This window comes from Tachypleus tridentatus, chromosome 5 (genome assembly GCF_004210375.1).
Source record: "Tachypleus tridentatus isolate NWPU-2018 chromosome 5, ASM421037v1, whole genome shotgun sequence".
Classification (NCBI taxonomy): Eukaryota; Metazoa; Arthropoda; class Merostomata; order Xiphosura; family Limulidae; genus Tachypleus; species Tachypleus tridentatus.
In genome coordinates this window covers 19,235,123-19,258,305 of record NC_134829.1, presented here as the reverse complement: position 1 = coordinate 19,258,305, position 23,183 = coordinate 19,235,123, and the positions used below count along the sequence as shown (strand labels likewise).

Here is a 23,183-nt window from a genome sequence, read left to right as displayed (position 1 = left end):
GTTTTGAAACCTTTGAAGAAAGCTGCAGAAACAGCTATTGTCACATGGTGGTCACTAATTTTGAACTGATATAAATGAAGGAAGATACTAATCAACAACACTCACTAATAATTCTTGTCTGACTAAATATTGGAATTTGACCACCCACCATGTATATAGTACACCATAGTATGAAGCTTGTTTTGTTGTAATGGGCCATGAACCATGTACCATCAGTTTTGTAGTCTGAGCATAGTAACGTCTAGGCCATGCCTTGCTTCCAAGTACAGTTGGAAGTACAGTTTAAATTACAGAATAAAACGTTTGTTTTAAAAATCATTATTTAGGTTTAGTATGAAGTATAAGAATTTATTTTCCAGTTCAAAATAATTACAGTAAAACTCATTATTTATGGAAGAAAACTAAATAAGTATGTAAACATTGTGTCACACAATAATCTAAGCCCACTCAAAGTATACATATAAATATGAAATGACTGACTAACATACACTGATTTACAACAAATTAAATCTCACTTTTTAAAACCACTGAGTTAAGCATTTATTAAATCTTTGGTATCAACAAATAGCTTAGTTATTCATCACAGCCAAGTAAGGCACAAAAAATCACATGTAATCTCAGTTAGTCCAAGCATTTGTTACTGAGTTTTTGTCAAATATTCCATCATTTCTTACATCTGTTTGTAGCAAACTAGTATGTTTTTTTCCAGTTATAAAACTATGTACATCAGTAAGGTCTCCAAACTGAAAGGTCTCTAGAACTGCCTTGAGAAGATGTTTCAGTCAAATCAGTTCTTGGGTTTTCCGTTATGATAGTGGAGGGGGTTGCTGGTAATCTAACATGGGAGTTTCCACCAGAATTAGCATCTTGTTGAAACAGGCGTGAATTAATATACTGAGGAGGAACTACAAAAGTTCCTTGAGAAGTATGAGGCTGATTTGTTTGGTGGTGTTGTAGAGAAATCATATTTGTATCAGCAGTAGTTACCCTAAATTCACTGCCCAGTAAATGAAGGGATGGATGAATTTGGGATTGAGATATACCAGGATAGGGATGTGGATACAATAGAGTTGGAGCAACTACTGGAGAACTCAAATACATTCCTCCTGTACTTGCACAGTTTATGGTACTGCTGCCATAGAATCCTCTAGAGGGCATAATTCCTGAACCACTGTAATTGGAAGATAAAGAAAATGATGAATTACTAGGACAAGATAGAAGTGCAACTGAGGAAACTGGTTGAGGCACAGTTAATTCCATGGAAGATCTATTGTGACTGGAAATATGATCAGAAGGAATTCTAAAGTCTGGGATGCCTATACCCATAACAAAAGATGTTCCTCGGGTTGTACTATCTCCTGTTGGAGAATTGTTCAAAGAATATCCATTTGAAGAGCCAGTGTCTCTTATAGACTGTCCATTGTCTCTTCTCTCTGACTGTTTAAACACCCTTAGGTGGGATACAGATGGCGCTTCTGTCAGGTTCTGTAATGTTTGTCCTGATGGTGCTCCAGCTACTGAATCAAGTTGGAGGGCTAAAAAAATGAGAAACTTGTAATATATTTGTCTTCAAAATAGAATATGTTAAAATATTCAAAAATTTTAACTATTGAAAAGTTAGTTAATTACTTTCTTTTACTTACATAAACATGTATATGTGAATTTTATATCTTAATGAGAGACAAACATTTCACAGTTGAAGTGAAAAAATGAGTTTCCAAGTTAGTGAAGAGATGAGAACTTATGTACCTTTAAAAATGCTAAAAATCTTAACTTAGGTTTAAGGCCTTTTCAATTACAAAAAATAATTATATAAAATTCTTAAAAAACAAGTATATTATTGTCATGCCTATCTAATTTCACACCATTCAGATCTAATATGTACTAAAAAGTTCATTTTAACAATTCTATTAGAATATTACATGTCCTTAAATAATTTTAAATAAAAACGCTTACTTCAAATTTATTATTTTCATTTCAGAATATGTTTTTGAAGATAAGTGTTCACTACTGAGAAATAAAAATGAATTGTAAAATTCATTATGAAGGTTGATGAATAAAACTAGAAAATAATAATATTTAACCTGAAGAAAATGTACAAGGAGTATCCACATCTGTGTTTCGTTGATTGTCAGGTTGTGCTTCCTGGGAACATGTATTCATGGAATTTGAGAATGTAGATGGTTGAAATGCACATGCAGAAGCTAAATATGGATTATGATATGACCCCCAAGAAGGTTCCTGAGGTGGCATATGAAATGTAGTGCTGATATCTAAAAAGAAATATACAACAAAGGTATTTCAAATTTTCATTGATATATATCTATAATGAAGAAAAAAATTGACTACATACAAAATGTTTTATGATAATCAGGTCAAAGTTTTAAGAAAGTCAAGTACTGTATATTATTCCTTAGAGAAAACTAATAAAATGTCATAGAAAACATGTTGCTTTCCCACAAGATAAAATGACTTCTGGAAAATCTGGATGCATGCTCTATCTGATCATAATCTTTTTTTTTTTTTTTTATGTCTGGTACAATAGATATCGTTACAATATGGAAATTACTGCTTCTGGAAAACCTGGACAGATTTTTTAACTGTTCTCACTCTCTTTTTACTACTGGTACAATAGTTATTGTTACAATTGTTAGGATTTTATTCTAGTACTGTATGTACTGGGGCATCTTTACTTCATGTTTTGGACTCATAATCAGATGGTTAAGTCCTTAAGCAAAATACTCATTCTAGTCTGACCAGCCATAGCATGGATATCATCTGTTAGCTGGGGTTTACCATGCAATGTATGAACATTCCATTCAGGTGGAATGGGTCACCATTCTCATCTGCTTGTACCACTCGAAACTGGAGTTTCAAAGCACCAGCCTCATTTGACTTCATCAACAGCTCAGTAAGATCTATTATCACTTAGTGTTTGTACCAATACATTCATTCAACTTCTTAAAACGTCTTTAATGGTAAGTCTGCACTTATTTCATCCTAAATTTTTTTTTCCCTAATGCATAAAGTTAAAATAAAAAAAAGTGAAATCCTTACCATGCCTTTGCAACTGCATACACAGTTTAATAGTGCATGTGTGTGTGTGTATTGTTACAAGTAGTATAAAACCTTGATTACAAAGGATGAATAAGTTTTTAGTAATGTTTTGAATATATTAATAGAGCATTACCATAGATATAACTGTGCAAAGATAGCATGCTCTAACACCTAAATATATAGCACCACATGTATCTTACTTCTGGGGGATTATGTGACAGTAATTTCTTAAAATACTTGTATAGCCATATTATAAAACAATGTAAACGCTCTACTCATTGGAAGTAAGAGAACATGTACAACAGAGTATTTAGGACAGAAGAGCCACCAAAGTAACGTTGCAAGTTAACAGCTTAACTCTGCAGAAAGGAGGGTGTGGTTGCAAAAGAAAAAATTGTACTTTTAAAGCCACTTTGGTGAAAGTAGACAGATACTTAGTACTGTTAACAAGATAATCAACAATGATTTGAAGTTGAAGAAGGCTCAAAAGCTAAATGTTCACAAGTTTTACCCCATAATTTGAAATCAGTGACTGTTTTTGTGAGAAAGATGGTAAAAAACAAAAATAAATTTGAATCACAGAAACGCCATTAATCAAGATACCTTTCAAGTTTTGTGATGTATATCTCTTAAGAATGAACTTTCATGTATTTGGTGTGCATACATGTGGTCTTAGAAAGACTTTGGAGAAAATGTTTGGTCTGAGACTGGTGTTGCTATTCTTCTCTAAAGCTTAAAATAAAGATTGTGTCTCATAGTATTACACAGTCATACCATGAATATGAGTAAATTCAATGATGTAGCAAGTTGTTACAGTAGCAACGTGAGATCTGGAATATCATGGTTTTAAAGGTGATATATACATATATATATAAACATAATATATATATATTAAATTTCTTCTGGAAGTTTAACCTATTCATGTTATATACAATACTAGACAAAAATACCCAGCTTCACTCAGGTTATTAAGTTGATTTATTCTAGGTGACTATTTTGGTGTGACCCCTTAGTCTGCAGACTTACAATGCTAGAGACCATATTTCAATACCCATGGTGGGTAGAGCACAGATAGCTCATTGTGTAGTTTTCTCTTTAATTACAAACAACATGACAGTGTGTGAGTGTATTCTGAACCCATTTCAACCTATAAGTTATAATCTATGTACTTTTGTTGCTACATTACTGGATGTGGGCTATTTATAATGGTAACCTTTCTTCTTATTTGTCCTTGAATTAAAAACGTAAATAAGAAAACATACATTACAAAACAACCCTCTTTAATTAAACGAGCACTGTAAAATAGGAAATTTTTTTTTTCAATTTTGTTGTTTAAACATTTAATGCATAGCCTCTTAACAACAATATTAGGTTAGACTTTTATTGATAAGCAACATGATATTAATTAAAGCCATTGTTGGAACTCATTGTTACCAGAACGCACTGGTTTTTTCTCTATATTAGAAATTGTTATAAGGAACCATTTCTTTTCTGTTTTTTATTAGTAACTAATAATACCCATGTGCACACTCTCAGGGTCCACTAAGTATGTGTATAAAATTTCAGTTTTCTAGGTTCTTTCCTCTGGGAGTTATGGTAAACAGGTTATTTTATTATTATAGATTATTTGTGCTTGTTTTTAAGCCAAATTTCACTGAAGAACAAACGAACTTAAAGAAACTGAAATAAACATAGGTAACTTAAATGATAACTCTGCACTTATAACTCTTCTGAAATGAAAAAAATTAACATAGCATAAACAACAGAACATTGTAAGGTTAGCTGCTGATATCTACAATAACCTTCAGTCAATAATCAAGAGAACCTGCAAAATGTCTCACACCCACAAACTTACATGGTAATATATGACATAACTTTCTTAACTTGTTTACATAATAGAGAGCACAACGTACATATATATATATGATTACAGGTATGACGTTTGTAATAAAATGATCAAAGGTTTAAGGCCATAAAATTTGCCAAAGCGCAAACGAATAAATAATTTATTCAAGCGAGTATTCTTCTGTTACCTATATAACATGCATTCTTCATTCAAACCGTGTGTGAATCAGTGTCTTCTTACCAAAAGGAACTGTGTCATTTCTTTACTGTGCTTTACTTGAACCAATCTGTATTCGTTCATCTCACCTCGAAAGAAAAAACAACCGCATTTTTTTATCCAAAGCTGCACAATGGTATTTCACGCTGTGGTTGCGTCAATTATCTTAATCGCGAGCCTTTTTTTTTTTTTTTTTGTACGCAAAGTAAGCTGTATTTGGGAATTACCTGATCTATGCTGTAAGTCACCTTGAACTTGAAGGGCTTCATGTTCCATGAGAAATACTCTGTGAATCTAAGGTATTATACATGACGAAAATATAATATATATATATAAATTATAGTCCTAACTAACCATATATATATATATATATATATATAACAATTAGTCCTAATCAAAAGTAAATCGCATTCTTCCTGTGCTTCAATCTTTCATAAGTGTTTTTAGCAGAACAACAGTTACGTGTTGGCATGAACTCTCTGTTAGAGGTCGCTTGTCTTTCCAATTTCACACAAAGTTCTCCAGACATGGAGTACTGAATCCCTTTCCTTATTCTTTTCTAATCTTCCCCACACAAACTTTCCAAGGAAAATGTTTTTTATTAAGTCAACTGGATCTAACATCAATACAATTTTTATGGTAATAAATCAGTGGTTGACTAGAATAAAATTGAGGTAAAGTGACACCACATATAAAAGATAAATGATAAACACATGTAACACAACTTCAATATAACCAGGCTCTTAACAATTATTCTTTATGTGTGTAACAAAGTTTGTCAAAAATAACTTAGATTTTGTATAAGGTAAACCAATACGAATTTAATTCTTACAAAGGTTTTATGTGATAAACGTACAGTGATAACATAAAAAATACATTTAATGTTAATATATTCAAGGCCTGGCATGGTCAGGTGGGTTAAAGCGTGCGAATTGTAATTTGAGGGTTGCGAGTTCGCATCCCTGTCATACCAAACATGCTCGCCTTTTCAGCGGTGGGGGCGTTATAATATTACAATCAGTCCCACTATTCGTGGGTAAAAGAGTAGCCCAAGAGTTGGCGGTGGGTGCGAATGACTAGCTGCCTTTCCTCTAGTCTTACACTACTAAATTACGGACAGCTAGCGCAGATAGCCCTCGAGTAGCTTTGCGCGAAATTCATAAAATAAAACACTATATTCAAACCACTTCATTTTTATGATCATTTACGTGATGTTAATCTAGCATATGCTCTCTCTCCGAACTGATATTGTAATAAGTAAGTTTCGAGCTGGTATAAAATTTAAAAACACTATTAATAATTAAATGTTTCACGACATGCCTTTTGTAATGAAACAGTACATACCTTGACCAGGAGGGGGAACCGAAGATGGAAATCCTCTGGGCAGTTCTAAAGTGAACTGGCCTGTCTTCATTCGTAAATGATCCCACTCTCTTAAATGATCTAAAAAAGGGGGCCGTTGGCATAAAGCTGATGCAAATGCTCGTAGATGTCGTTGTTCTCCTAAAAAAAACACATGATAAATTAAGGCCTTGTTATAATAGTCTATGTTTTACTGTATCATAGTTCATGTTTTACTCTATCAGATTGTAACTGCATATAGAAGTTACGTTTGCTTTGTCAAAGGTTTCAAAATAAGTTCAAACAATTTTATAAATCAGATCTGTTTAAAGTTGGTCGGAAAAGAATGACCATAATAACGTCGACAATGGCCTTTTAACAAGTGCCATTTTCAGCGAGAAAATACAAAATATTCACTATTTTCAACTGAAGTAGATAAGTTGAATAAACAGTTTTGTAAGTACCGGGTTTCGATACCCGTAGTGGGCAGAGCACAGGTAGCTGACTGTGTAGCTTTATGCTTAACTTCAAAACCAAGAAACAAATAGATATTTAGAATTTTCTGATAAATTTAATGCCGCCTTATTTTTAAAAGATGTTGAAGGTTTATAAAAGAGCAGTAGTTTAGAGTAATATGTTTCGATTTGATACAGAGTGAAAACTACGACTAAGTGACAGTTTCCTAAGCAGTGGCGTAGCTAGGGGGGGACAAGGGGGTGCATCTGTCCCCAGGCGCAGCATCGGGGGTGGGAGGCGCCAAATTGATGTTACATAATTAGGAATGACGGACCCCCTTATGGCTAACATTTTATCTCGAAGGGGCGCGAAAACTGACTTTGTCCCAGGGCGCTGAAAACCCTAGCTACGCCTCTGTTTCTAAGCCTGGTTATATTTTTCACCAGACACATTGCTAGTCTAGAGATATTATTCTTAATACAAAACACCACTTCACAGCAGCATACCGCAATATTCTTGTTTCTTTGTTTCTGAAATTTGCACAAAGCTATACGAGGATTATCTTTGCAAGCCGTCCCTAATTTAGCAGCGTGAGGCTAGAGAGAGGGAAGGTATCTAATCATAACTACCTACCGCCAAGTCTTGGGAAACTCTTTTACCATGTTACCTATTGAATTTGTTAGTTTAGTTGCGCGTAAATAGCTAATCTTATCTACCAAGATAAATGTGGTCCAATATTCAATGTTTTAATAAGTCTTCGGTTGATTTCTATAAACATAGATTTTATTGCAGGAGACAAAAGCTACTTTAAAATATATATATATATATATATACAGCTAATAAAAACTATGATACAACTTAAAATACTTGCCCAACCCAACGTCTTTAAACTTTAAATTGAAACAAGAGGGAATCCTCAATAGCCACAGAACTTTAAATTATTTTAGGCAGGATTAGAGTAAATAAGTCTATGAGACCTTTTTTTCCCCTTTCACTTGCTATATTATCCGTACACCCATTTGATTTTATTACTGCTAAGGATCTCTACCCTCAAATTGATGAAATTCTTTTGGCAGGATGAAAATAAATTAATCTACGGAACCTTGGTTTTGGTCAAATAATCCATCGAAAGGGTTTGGCTTTCTAAATCGAACACTATAATTAGATCTCAAATAAGTCAAAAGATCACATAGCTAAAGCTAAAAGTTTGTACTTGGAAAAAAACAACAACAATCAAACAAACAGCAAGCTCAAAGGCATTCTATGAGCCATTCTTTCTCGGCTTAAAACCTTAGATAATTATGCCAGTTTGTTTGTTTGTAGTTAATTAAGCACATAGCTACACAAAGGGCTTCTGTTCTCTGTCTACCGGTGGTATCGAAACACAATATATAGCGTTGTAAGTCCGCAGACATACCACTGTGTCATTGAGAGATAATTATGTCAAGTCATCTGACACTAAATCATTTTAACAATAATAAATTTTACACTTTTATAATTCTTCACAAGATGTTCTTTTTTTTTTTTTTTTAATTGTGGTTCTCTTATGGTCATTCGGTGGGTGGTGATGACTAGCTGCCTTCCCTCTAGTCTTACACTGCTAAATTAGGGACGGCTAGCACAGATAGCCCTCGAGTAGCTTTGTGCGAAATTCCAAAACAAACAAACAAACAAACAAACTTATGGTCATTAGTTAACTATGAGAAATTAATATCTAGAACACTTACTTAATTCCACACTAATAGATAATTATGTACAAAAATAAGCCAGTGCTTTGAGGGAATTTCAACCAGACCTTTAATCTCTTTGTTCTAGTAAACGTGATCCTAATCTCACAGTACAATTCCAAGCTACAGATATACCTGTTACGTCGTAGAATTGCACTAGAAATCATTTATATCTACAGTAGATCAAGACGGGAGTTGCACTATCTTCATAATTGCTAATGATATGGTGTATGATATGTCAGCTGGCTCACAGACATTTTTATTACTGGTGTAATTATGATATTGTGATCTAGCTAAACGATTTCAGTTAAGTCATGTACGTAATATTTTCAGAAAAACTTCCTAAATGAGTAAGCTTATACATTTATTCAATTGACAATATAGTTAATGCCACAACTAAATAACTTTAAAAGACAGACGCAAAACTTAGTTGTCACAAATTTGATCTAACTTAAAATTCTAAAGTTGTAATTAACTTTAGTAGGCATTTATATCCTGTAAAATCTATATAACCTAACAGATAAAGATGGATTAGTTGAAGTTAATATATATACTGATAAAAGCGAAAATATAAAAATACTTCGTTTAAAGATAAGACTTATCAACGGTGAATATTGGGCTATCTTTGCTACCGCCGGGTATCGAAACCCAACTTTGAGCACAGTAAGCCGTCAGACTTACCATTGATTTTCCTGTGGGACAACGGTAGGTTTATGAAACTTACACAATAAAATCTGGGATTCTATTTCCTGCAGTGGACAAAGCACATAGATCACTGTTTAGTTGATCTAAAACGAAAACACCACTGAAACACCGGAGAAGGGCTTGAAAGAGTAAATATTACAAGTTACGGTTATCGCTTGTATGGGATTGATATTTAAAATAATTATGTAAAATAAACCAATGTTAAATTTTCTAGGCACCAATATACACTTCATTATGGCTTAACTTAAACTATTTATGTCGATTGCTATTACTTAGTTTTAAAGGCGCAATGAGTTATTTGATTATCAACCCGCAACAAGTCCACGGGTAGATGGCGTTTTAAATAATAATGGGTGTGTGTTTTTCATGTAGCAAAGCCACATCGGGCCATCTGCTGAGTCCACCAAGGGAATCGAATTCCTGATTTTAGCGTTGTACATCCATACATTTACCAGTGGGAGACAAACAATAATGGAAGATTCGGGACGTTCACGTTTTAGAGTAAATTATTTGGCAGAGAGGGTCTTGGTTAACCAAATTCAAAGATCATCTACCGAATTTGGTAATAATGTCTTCAGAACAATCTTGTTACCTTTTAAAAGTATTCAAGCAGTTATGGCTATTTTATGTTACCGTATTTTAAACGTATATATATGTATATGAACTTGATCGGTTTATATTAAATGGAACATTGCATTTAACTTAACAAAATGCACATAAATCTTATATCGTGAAAGTTATTCTTCGTTACCTGATAAGTAAGGCTAGGCCTGTCATGGCCAGGTGGGTTAAGGCATGAGACTCGTAATCTGAGGATCGCGGTTTCGAATCCCGGTCGCACCAAACACGTTCGTCCTTTCAGCCGTGGGGGCGTTATAATGTAACAGTCAATCCCATAATTTGTTGGTAAAAGAGTAGTAGCCCAAGAGTTGGCGGTGGGTGCTGATGACTAGCTGCCTTCTCTCTAGTCTTACACTGCTAAATTATGGACGGCTAGCAAACATAGCCCTCGTGTAGTTTTACGCGAAATTCAAAAACAAACCTGATAAGTAAAATTTTGCCATGTAAATGTTAGATGAATCAGTTTAGAGTTTTGGAAGTTTCATTCCGATGTTTATTCTTAATTCATCCGTCTGAAGGTGATGGGTTAATAGGTCCATAATTTATATTCAGCAGACGATTTTAACAAGTTCATATGGAATTATAATCCTAATTATACGTATAACTGGAGCAGCTGCCTCATGCATATTTATGAAAAGTCCACTTGAGAAATATATGAAGTTAATTAATTTTGTATTCAAGCGCCAGTTTAATGATATCTAGTCACAGCTCGTGGAGGACGTCAACTCCTTTGAAACCAAAGGGCCTGTTTGATGCAATTGCAACTCGTGAAAATTCAGCTGTTAACAGTTTTGATTTTCCTTCAGATCAGCAGTTAGAGATGTTCCATGTACACTCCAACTCACACCGTAATATCACACGAAACAATCTGAAAGAACTTTTTTTATTATTATTATTTGTCATAATTTAGTGGGTTTGTCGGCGTAACATTAGTAGAACTAGTCTTGAAAGGATGGTAAGGTAATTTCTTGTTCCAGGGTCTTCATAGGTCTACGTATTACAACGTGTACACTGTGTAATAATGTTTCTGTAGGGTATTCTACGAATAATAGGTAAAATCAGGAAACGTTAATAATTAGAGATATACTTACGTGTTTTACTTCGAGGTTCCCTGGGCCCATCCACTGTGACCTTGATAGCCTTGCTGTAAGTAGCTATCTGGGGTGGAGAGGTGCTCAATGTGATTGTAAGTGTTAAACTTTTTCCTATGAAATGACATTAAATATAATAACTAGTTAAACACATATTATAAAGATACAGCGTTAACAGCAAGAAATTCATAGAAAATTATCGATACGGATGATAAGAATAGCTCGCTGTTCATTTCTTAGAATACGCTGTTAAGATATTCTCAGAAGATATTTCACTCTTTGATGTACTGCTTTATTTCCATTTCTTGGAAAAAATTATTACTCTTTTACTAAAGATGTGAAAGAAAACTACTGAAAGCCCTAACCCTAAATTGATAAAAAGTTCAAGAAAAAGTCGCTATTTTCCAAATTTTCGCGCTATCTATAATTGATAATATTTATAAACTCGCATTTTAATTCCAAACTATTAAGCTATATAAAAGTTTTCAAACTTAAAAGCGATATTAGTAGAGTTTACTTGTAGAGAAGGGAGGGGGACATTCTCATTCCAGGGTCGTCATAAGCCTAAGTAAGACACTGAGTACAGTGTATAAAAATATTTCTGTTATGGATATTTATAAATTGTATATATTTCTTAGAATATACGTGAGATTCCTTTAAAATAAGCTGTTGAGGTGTTCAGTGTTCGGCCCGGCACAGCCAGGCGGGTTACGGCGTTCGACTTGTAATCTGAGAGTCGTGGGTTCGAACCCCGGTCGCATCAAACATGCTCGCCCTTTCAGGCGTGAGGGCGTTATAAGTCACGGTCAATCCCACTATTTGTTGGTAAAAAAGTAGCCCAATAGTTGGTGGTGGGCGGTGATGACTAGCTGTTTTCCCTCTAGTCTTACACTGCTGAATTAGGGACAACTAACACAAATAGCCCTCGTCTAGCTTTGCGCAAAATTCAAAAACAAACAGAGGGTTCAGTCTTTTGACTGAAAATGTTTTTACTTACAGTTAAAATCAGATGTTAAATTTATAATAGAACCATTGTGTTGTAGCAATAATGTGAACATTTTGCAGACTGAAATTTATCATGATTTAAGTATATTTGCTAAATGTTATCGAGTTAATAAATTACCTCCGAAATATAAAAAAGAAATCCATGTTTATGGCTTTAAAAGTTTACAAAGAAAAGTTACTACTTCAAATTCCATCTCATATGTTATACATTTGTGTTTTTGGCTTGATAGAACGGTGCCTTAGAAATATGATATAAGAAAATTAACTAATTCTGGAGTACTTTTTCCATATATCCTTTGGGGTTTACCATTAAACAAACTTAGAACTTTGTAATACAATTCCTAAAACCCTTATCTTGTATATGGGAATGTATACGTATATGAGGAACACATGCTTTAAAATTTCGGTAAAACCGCTTCGTACGAAAACACAAGTTGTGGAAAAACTTGAAAGGCAAAATACTGAACACACATTAAATGTCTTATAAAATAGATCTTATTTCACGAATACACAGAGATTGATCAGAATAATACAAACACCTCAACTTTTTAACTCATCGTTCAATTTTTTGGTTTTTAAGCGAAAAATGTTACCGTATGGTAATTTATCTGTACAATATAGTTTTGTATCATTGAATTTGTCTCCATATTTGTTTATTTTGAAAAAGACTTTAAAAGACTAAATTAAAAATATATATCATGTTTCCAAAGAGGCACGATTGTGAGTATCTAGCTGGATTCTCACAAACACACAATTAATGTAACATAAGGACTAGTGCCGAACGTGATGCCGATATTGATGTTGAACAAAATAAGACCATATAAGACGAACATAATAATAGTAGAAAAATTCAGCTCACATACAAACATTGGTACAAGTAGCAAGATGAAAACATGAGATTACAGCATCAAAAATACGCGAACTTCACGTGAGTCTACCAACATCCAATCTCTTCCGTAATAAACAACAACAAAACAATAATACAAGTACAGTACAAGATGGATTACTATAGCACGTATTCATAAGCCCATAAAATGAGCGTTTTTCCTCTGTGTATGTGTGACGAAGACCAAAATAAGCTTGGAACCCTGGATATTTAGCGTTGTCAATCAAACATGGTAGGGGCCCTTTGAAGATACGGACGGCTGTTTGTTACAATAATTTAGCGCTTATTATTTCACCGGAAAGTGAATAATAACAGCAAATAATTATGAAACCATATTACAGAACAGGTTTGCCCTATGCTGAAAAATATTCATGCCAAACGTATCTGATCTGTTTCAGGAAGACAAGGCAGAAACTGTTAAGGATTGGTTCAAAGAACATAAAAATGAGTTTGAACACCTATGATGGCCACCATAATCACATATTTAAATGTTATCAAGTCTCTAAATCTTAAACAAATCTTTAAAGTAGTTTTCTATCATCAATATCACCTCAACAATTAGATGAAACTTCGATCAACAAATAGTATCTTACGTCACTTATCCCGCATGGTATCAATGTTGTATTTTCTGTTCTTGATGGGCGAACTATTAGTAAAATATATTATTTGGCTAAAGAGTAGATATTAACGTTTAGAATGCGTGATTTGTTATTACTGTTATTATTTTTACGTGTAGTGTATTTTGTAATGTACAGTTATTATAGCACTGTTACACACAGTTGTACAAACATTGTGGTCATTGCAGTTAAGTCTCTTGATACAGACGATTTTTAAACTGTTGATTTGAAAGGTATCATGTTTGTTTTGAATTTTGCGCAAAGCTACACAAGGGCTATCTGCGCTAGCCGTCCCTAATTCAGCAGTGTAAGACTAGAGGGAAGCCAGCTAGTCATCACCACCCACCGCCAACTCTTGGGCTACTTTTTTACCAACAAATAGTGGGATTGACCGTTACATTATAACGCACCCATGGCTGAAAGGGCGAGCATGTTTGATGTGACTGAGATTCGAACCCGCGACCCTCAAATTACAAGTCGAACGCCTTAACCTACCTGACCGAGGCATCATTTTAAATATATCATGTGTATTCCCACAAACTTTAAAATAAATATTGTTAAGTAAACTGTTAGAGAACGGTCATCCAGAGTTTCAAAATTATTTATTATTGATATATGGGTGAACAAGATTAGAAGACTCGAAAAGTTCAGTCGAAGTTTCTTTTTTTTTGGAATGAAAAGTTAACATTTTCAATGAATATATTATTTGGTATAAAATGTACTGACATTTATCTACTGAACCATTAATATGGCATCAGTCTTATGTGTTGCAAACTGTCTCATATTCGATTTCTAAATGCCTCATATGCTCAGAATACTTTCGTTTAACTTATTTTGAACATTTCTTTTCATAGGTGTCATAATCAATAAATTATTATGCTGTAAAAAAGTTTAAAACTTTATTTCAAAAAATAGTTTCATGAAATTTCTTAAGAATTTTACAAACGAAATTAATTAAATTGAGTGAAAATAATAAATAGTTTACCTCTTGTAGATGTTCTATATTCTATTTCAAGTTGAATGTTAGTTGTTTGTTTGTTTTTGAATTTTGGGTAAAGTTACACGAGGGCTATTTGCGCTAGTCGTTCCTAATTTTGCAGTGTAAGACAAGAGGGAAGGCAGCTAGTCATCACCATCCACCGCCAACTCTTGGACTATTCTTTTACCAACGAACAGTGGGATTGGCCGTAACATCATAACGCCCCCACGACTGAAAGGGCGAACATGTTTGGTGTGACGGGGATTCAAACTCGCGACCCTCAGATTACGAGTCGAACGCCTTAATTACCTGGCCATGCCTGGTCTTTGAATGTTAGATTGAGACAATAATTATGCATTAACAACTGTTTTGAATTCAGCTGTAAACTAAGGGTTTGTTTACAGGATTTTAACCGGCTGCTTAGAGTTCCGGCTAGTCTCAGTTTACACTGTAAAATTTCACTAGATGAGTTATTTACTTGATATCTTTCAACATTTCTAACTCAGTTATTAAAACAGTTCTAAGAATGTTAATGTAATAAAACAGTTACGAGAATAGAAAAAAAAAAGTACAGGAAGAAGAAAGATTCATATCTTTAGAAAAAAAAAATTAAATCCCACATCTTATGTATATTGCAATGAAATAATAAATTATGTTTGCTAATGATAGCACCATGTAACAAAATTTTTACTTGTTCTTGTTCCTGGGCAGAAAGTGTTATTTCCCAATTGCTTATGCTTAAAGTAAATGGAAAAGACCTATTTTTCTCTTGAAACTTTGGTTCACGTATTTGGGTCTGATACGTGAAAGTGATTTACATTACAGTCACAAATCTCGAGAAAAACTACTCATTTCTAAACATTTTTGTTCACTTTTGTATAACTTTAGTATAAATACATGCAAATCTTAATTCATATGTTGTTTTATTCAGACCTTACGTAAAAAAAAATTTGCAAATTTGCCCGTTTTTACATAGAAAATAGGTTAATTTCTAAATTTCATTATTCAGGTCACAGTAGCAAAATTTGAAGGGGATAATGGCCATTTTCTGAATTTTTATAACATAAGCAATTAAGAAATAACATATACTATACAGGAACAAAATTTGTCTTACATAGTGTAACCTGAACTTTGCATACGTATATACGATGTTAATTATGAAGATAGTATCCAGGCATTAACAGATGAAAAATATTTACCTCTTCCACTTCTGCCAACAAATCGTAAGTCATTAAATTTGGCCACGCAGTTTTTCATGACTGCAGAATAGTTTCTAAGTTCTGCGCATATATTCTCATCGTTTCCTGCTCGGAGGGTCACCACCGTCCCGTCGGTTACATCGGCTAAGGCTACCACTTTAAAAGCTGCAGGTAGAGTCTTGTTAGACCGCCAATGTGAAGGTAGGACCGAGCACAGCAAGTTTGGGCTGCCTGTGTGGACCAGTTCTCCCGGGTGTTCGTTTAGTGCATCCAGAAGAGCCTGCTCTCCAAGCAAACGAAAGTCAGTCATAGTGTTGGCTGATAGGCCAGCTAAACCTGCGGGCAAGTGCATCAGTTGAAATTCATTAACAAATTCTACATAAATCTTTTCCCTTTTCCATTTTTTTGGTTTCTTGAAAGTGGGTGAGAAAACAAAACAGATATGGTTTACGAGTCAAGCTCAGCATATACTACCAATAGTACTTTGTTCTCATGTACTCGGTCGAGTGACGTTCCTGCTATAGTGGCGCCACCACAAAGAAAAACTCGTAACAATAAATATATGTGTGAAAAAAAAAGCAGCTGGTAAGGTGCATGTATTGTTTATTAAGTATAACTTTCATAAGTAAAGACAACTATTATAATACTCAATCAGGCGTTGCACATCATTGTAATAGGAATTACGTTTATTTTGAATTCAAATAACGAATAAATAATACACGTTTAATTTATTTTTTTTCAAATAGCTGAAAGGTTACCACAAGAAAGAAATAAGAATAGGTATATATACTCTATATGAGTAATAACTTTCAGAATTCAGGTTACACAAGACATAAGATACTACGTTATGAAGCAAGCTTAGCAAATAGAAAATCAGACAAAATGTTTCATAGGTTCTTTAATGTTGTCTATACCAACTTTTATGGTAACGGAGTTGGAGAGCTAGTTTTTCTTGATACAAACAACATGCATCCTACTTATTACCAAAAAGCAAATGATAGAGTTAAAGTAAATATTTCTGTTATATCTTTTAAATTACAATATGCTTGTATCATAGGCTAAAACGTGAGGTTCTTTTTTTCAGATTTGAAAAATGTGTATATATCAAATACATGACAATTTCAAATTGAAACCTTTGCAAGTCACTAATATTATACACAGGTTTTCTCACAATGAGCAACACGTTACTTCTGAGTGAAATTTGGATTTTATTTTTCAACACTTTTGTACACAATGTAAAAATAAAATGATATTTCAGTTCTGTTTGCAGAACTTTTACTTGACGTAAGTAGCCATAAAACTTGCTAATAATTTTTTTCAGCCAACCTAAAAATACCCATTATTACAAGCTACTTAATGCCAAAACTGGTTCACAAAAGTAGAACCCTGATAATAATAATAATACTGTATTATAACTCACAATTGATTTGAGATTATGAAACTTATAGGAAAATAGTCCATTTATTTTTCTATTGATCTTAAACTTATTAGAGGACAGAGGAAAAATAATTGCTTAATTTAGTCCTATCAAAATTGTAATTTTAATATGGCTGATATTTTACTATTGTTATATTTTCAGACATATTGTTTACTTCTTTGAATAAGAATTATACCGATGGCTAAGAAGCATATCAGGAAGTTAAACTGTATGTTTTTGATAAATGGAAGCAAAATATTAGACTGATAGTGGGATAAGAAGTGACTAATCTGAGGCATATTAAATATTTTCTGATACACCTATGCAACTTCGCGTGGATGTACACCAATATATATTGTTTAATATGAGATAGTTCTACCCTGGGATAAGCCTCGAACCAAAGTAAATAGGTCAGATTTAACATAGCTACCACATAATAAAATAGTAATTTAGTCCATAGCTTGTACTGGGAGTTTTTTTACAAAATAATACTGTTTACTAATAAAAGACATACGAAACATTGTGATAACGTTGTTTAGACACATTCTTAAAATCCAGAGCTAAATCAAGTAAGCTGTTTAAAATCAGACAAAAGCTCTCAGTCAGTATTAAATGTATTATCGGAAGCATCGAATTGCTCTTGAAAACGTATTGATTATAGTTGTCAAAAATGGAAAGTCAGTCTTCGAGCGCAACAGTTTCTTTGTGCGTAATGACCAGTGCTCTCATGACGATATACAGTTAAAAGTAGTAATGTGTTATTCAACATTTTAATAATCACGATTCATTAGGGTCCTATATTTTACAAACATAGTTGTTCTACCTAATATTACCTTATAAACAGCCAACGCAACTGTCTTTCTCACACCTGTACACATTCACCTGTTGTCTTGACTGTTACAATAACGGACCTCTGGTAAAACTCTTAGCACCGGTTCTTTTACATGTAACTGAAACAAGCTAGAAGATGTACAGTCACCAACCGTCAGTACATATATTTCACTTCAACTAGATTTCACTCAAAGGAGCTCAGCATAGGTCAGAGCTACATCGAAGCAATGTCACATAGGTGTCACTTTTTGTGTGAGGCTGTTTAAAAATGTTTTAAACTATCGCATGTTTGAAGTGCATTTTGTAATGAACAAAATACTGAGGACATATTCGGTGGCAATGAATACTTAAATATATTTTTCGCTACTACAGACATTGAATACGCGATTTTGGAGCCTCACTACTTCGTTACATTTCGTGTTACCAAATTCAGTCATCTTCAACTTGACAACTGTGCATATTGACAATAGCTTTACAGTGTAGTTTCTGTTACAAAAATGCTCTATCGTCAGATTTTCATGTCTAAAGTACACCACTGCTATTTCCTTACATTCCATAACCGGTGTTCTTTACAAGGTAACAGCTTTCATAGACACTGTATCTGTTCAGTTACAAATTAGTCTTCTTATGGAGTAATTTGTACAGCAGTTTTATTCTTCAGATGTTTGGGGTACGTGACGATTAAATAAATGTATCATGATGCAGCTTGGACACACCTAATATGTATGTAGTATGGAGAACGTGGGTGGTTTTGCCAATAACCTGGTAAGTGAATTCTCAGCTATTGCAAGATGCCACTCTTTGACTTCTTTCAGGTCTATTTTTAGATGGTCCTGGTGTAACCAAAGCTGATCCATATTCCTTTATTTTGCCATGTCTTTAAGTACAAAGAACATACTTTTCTTGGAATAAATCTATAATGTGAATGTATTTTTATGATATTAATGTATGAATATTTATCAAACTATCTGCACAAGGCCAAAATGTATTTTTGATATATATATATATATATATATATAGTTCCACCACAACTTTATATAGGCTATAGTGGTCAATTTTTTAGTGTCAAAATTGAAAACATTTTCGCAACAGAATTAATGAAAATATTAGAACTGTATTTTCCAGTAATGGTTCACATGTCAGTGATTTCATTAACAGTCATGTCAAATCCTTCATGTTGCTGACAGTTGCCTTTTCTGTGTAATTGATTTATTCGTGTCATAAAATAAAACATTCAAGAATGAGCTTTATGAAATTATATATACTTGCTAACTAATCCGTTTAATACTCGGGAAAGACATGAGGTCCTTGAGAAGTCAAATCCAAGCGTCAACCCTCATATGTTCCTTCCAGGACCTTATCAGGTTTGGTTAAAATAGATCTACCAGTTTGCCAGCTATAATGAACACACAGACACTGAATTTTTTATGAAATAATGGTATATATATATATCACATATTGTCATAACCAACAGTACATTACAAACCCAACTTCCCTCTGTTATTTCACTGCTATGGTAAGAAAGACACGGTTACCTCTACCAACTGATTAACTTGATTCTATCCTCTAGTTCATTTTAGGAATAAATAATTAATGTTAAGAGTCAAGAGGGACTATAGCATTTCAGTAACTTTTTTTTCTAATCAGGACCAGTATTAATGATTAGTACTACTACTACTAATATTACAGTATTCATCGCCACACAAATACTAAGACTAATGCAGGTTATAAATTATTCCTCAATAAAATGGATTCATTATTATATATTATTACAAATCTCTTATTAGATGAACTATCAGAATATTACATTATAAATCGTGAGTCAATCTATTCATTACAGTTGTCATCATGGAAAAATAAATGAGGTGAATATCTAGTGAAACAAAGAAATTTCTACTTGGATTCATATCAACCTGATTCATATCTCTATGTTTTAGAGGCAAGAAACGCAATCTCTTTTCATCCTTCAGATGTATTATAGTTATCAAATAGTCCTACATCAGTTAATATTCTAGCACCATAACATACAACCTTGGCCATACTAACAGCAAGTACACGTGTTTCTCTGCAAAAACTCTGTTGCTTCTCAGCTATATAGTATTAATGATTCTCGCAAGATGTCGTACAAACATTTTACCACATGAAAATCACGCAGCAGCTTTTAAGGTAAAGATTGTTATGCTTTCTCTTCTGGGTACTATTAATCTTGCAGTTACAAAATGTACTAACTGTATAATAATCACAGGAAGGGATACACTCATATCACCATGAAACACAACTCAGAAAGTAATGGCTGACACGTCCTTTCAGTCATTGATCTTAAAATAAATAACTGATCTAACTGTAATTTGTCAGATGATCTCGATTATATTAATCAGGAAGTCAAAGCCAATGTCAACTAAAGTTCCTCTGATGGGACGTACTTATCGGATAGTCAGATAAGTACACTTAGCAACTTCGTCATCATCAGCTAAGAGTAGACGATAAGAAACAATACTCCAACTCTTCAGTTTCAATCTGATTTCTGGTTTAGCCAGTGAAGAGAGATTTATCAGCGATGTATGACCATAGCTTGATATTTGTTACTTATTCACGTCGATTATTGATCAAATCCACAATAATAAGGTCAAACTTAACGATCTTCAGGAAACAACTGCTCAACCTTCCTGCAGTTGCATCAGTTTCATCATAAATTAAAGCAAGTATTTTCCCAGCTGGGCTACTTCACGATTAACAACATTGGCATCATAATCTGCTTTGGTCATTCTTCTAAACGATCGGACTGCTAGTGATAAAAAGAAGTTCACATCTTTACCAATACTAGTCACCTCGTTTTTTCTAGGAAGAGAACTCACCACTTTCTGCTAGTTTTTCCTTTGGTTAGACTACAACATGCGATGTTTACATCACCAGTCAATGTTTTGATTTGATTACGGGAAGAAAAGCTACTGTTGTATGTTAACAGTAGTACATATAACCATCAGATAGTCTCCAGGTCCTGTATTATCCAAAACTTGAAATATCGCTTACATAAGAGCCTAGGGACCACTAGTTGCAACACTGTTTGGGAACCACATTTCTTTGACTTATAACAATAACACAGTGATGTTAATGAGCTTGTAACTGTTCAGACAAATGCCTCACATTGTGTATCTGTGCTGTGTTCTTTAATCCGTGCTAAATGCGTTCTGTTTGTTGTAGAAGTGGTTCAAACAAAGGGAAAAGCGATTACCGCTGGACAAGACAATTTGTTAGAACATCAATGTTGTGAGCCTGGATGATGATGTACAACAAAGTCATACCCAAAGTTGTAATCCAACGTTAAATCAGAAGAAAAATCACACAAGAATGGTGAACTTTATATCATAAAAGTAGCAGAGGTGATGTGGGCAAATTGTTCTTTCATTCAGGATCTATCAAACATATGCCCAGTATATACAATCACATTTCATTGTATGTGACAATACACTCCAATTCTATTACTGGCATCAGTATCCGCAAGAACAATAATCTGATCATGAAGATGCCGCCAGGGCTTTAATTAAATCACTTTATAATGACTGAAATACTTGATTATATTTTTTATTATATTTAAACTGTGAAACGACTTTAGTGAGAGAAAACAATCTTGAAACAGTTGGCCATGAAATATCAACAATATAATGTAAAACCAAGGAAACCACATCGCTCTTACTTGGTTATGAGTTGTCAAAAGGAAACTCGCCGTTTTTAAGAAGTGAATTATGTTTATGTAGGCTTGGAACGTCGCTTAGAGACAAGATTAAAATAACAAATATTTTCACATTAAATATATTGTTAACTCTAAGGAAGAGATATAATCTTGTTGTTGAAAGGTTGCTAATAAAACTACCAATATGTTTAATAAAATATCTTATGTAACAAAATCTTTCTATGTAAACACATATAAGTAAGTATATATTACGAACTCGCCAGCTAGACTTCTGATGAGGTACTTATTGAATAAGAAGGACGATATTAAAAATTAAAGAGGAATGACTTTACCGTTAGAAAGTAGAAACTGACGTGATTAGAAATAAACTCGAACAACTAGAAGTAAACATGAATTCAAATTGTTAGTTAATCGTATTAGTTCTAGGTAAAGTGATAGATAGCGTGTTCTACCTCACACTTTAAATCTTTTTCCTCAACAAAACACTGAGAAAAGATTCAAAACCATACAAACATTGCACAAATATTAGTGCACATAAAACGAAAAGAGTTGTTTTTATACAATAGTATAAAGTTGAGAATAAAAAATACTTATAACTCATAGGAAAATGTGCTATGAAACATAGAAATTAAATATAGTCAATAATCAGGACAACAAAAACGATCAATTAATTTATCTTAAGATGGGAGTATTTGTAGACGGTAGGAACGATTTCTACTCTAATTTTTGTAATCTTTAGATGGTTCAGCGATTTTTGTGAATAGCTTGAAATTTCGCGCAAATCTACACGAGGGCTATCTGCGCTAATCGTCCCTAAATTAGGAGTGTAAGACCAGAAGGAAGGCAGCTAGTCAGCACCACCCCCAAGCGACTCTTAGGCCACTTTTTTACCAACGAATAGGGGGATTGACCGTCACATTATATCATCCCCACGGCTGAAAGGACAAGCATGTTTGGTGTGACAGGGATTCGAACCCGCGACCCTCGGATTAGGAGTCGAGCACCTTTACCAACTGGCCATGAATAGTTATCGCAGTATTGAGTTATTGTCACTTTGTTTTGAATTTTCTTAGATGTATAAATTTGTGTTATCCGCAAAGCTACAAAAAGGGATTTCTGAGCTCTGCTTACCAAGAGTATCGAACTTTAATATTTTGGCATCATAATCCCTCATGCTTACCGCCAAGTCAGCGGGGTGAATATAAAAAATATTTATTTGTCTTTGTTCTAATGATTTTCATTTGATGTATACATAATTTGACACAAATATGTACACTGACGAGTCATAAGCTTATTATAACATTCCATAAAACGAGGGTATAATTGTAACCCCATTGTTTTGTTACAAACATAATTAAAATAGAACATCAGTTGTTTTAAAACGCTATTGAACTTTTACAATTAAAATAATTATATGATATCTTAAAGCGTTCTTCTTTCTTGTCGAACTGCATACTAATTTTGATATTAACTCAAATATTGTTAATAAAAACTTATG

At 33.6% G+C, this 23,183-nt stretch overlaps 1 protein-coding gene across 1 annotated transcript; it reads right to left on the bottom strand.

Annotated features, from left to right (window-relative positions):
• Nucleotides 1–327: 327 nt before the first annotated feature.
• LOC143250648 (runt-related transcription factor 2-like) lies at nt 328–16,267 on the bottom strand. The gene is made up of 5 exons (XM_076501512.1): nt 15,747–16,267; nt 11,061–11,174; nt 6,464–6,622; nt 2,085–2,273; nt 328–1,535 (listed from the first exon to the last, which is right to left on the bottom strand). The coding sequence occupies exons 1-5, from the start codon at nt 16,096–16,098 to the stop codon at nt 727–729; spliced, it is 1,623 nt and encodes a 540-aa protein (XP_076357627.1). The 5' UTR covers nt 16,099–16,267; the 3' UTR covers nt 328–726.
• Nucleotides 16,268–23,183: the final 6,916 nt, after the last annotated feature.

Bases quoted from the DNA above. Each gene is read 5' to 3' on its own strand.
- LOC143250648 (XM_076501512.1), bottom strand. From the start codon at position 16,098: ATGCACTTGCCCGCAGGTTTAGCTGGCCTATCAGCCAACACTATGACT. The intron at 11,175-15,746 runs GTAAATATTTTT...GTCATTTCATAG, and splicing joins TGTTGGCAGAAGTGGAAGAG to GAAAAAGTTTAACACTTACA. The intron at 6,623-11,060 runs GTAAGTATATCT...TGTTTTTTTTAG, and splicing joins GGAACCTCGAAGTAAAACAC to GAGAACAACGACATCTACGA.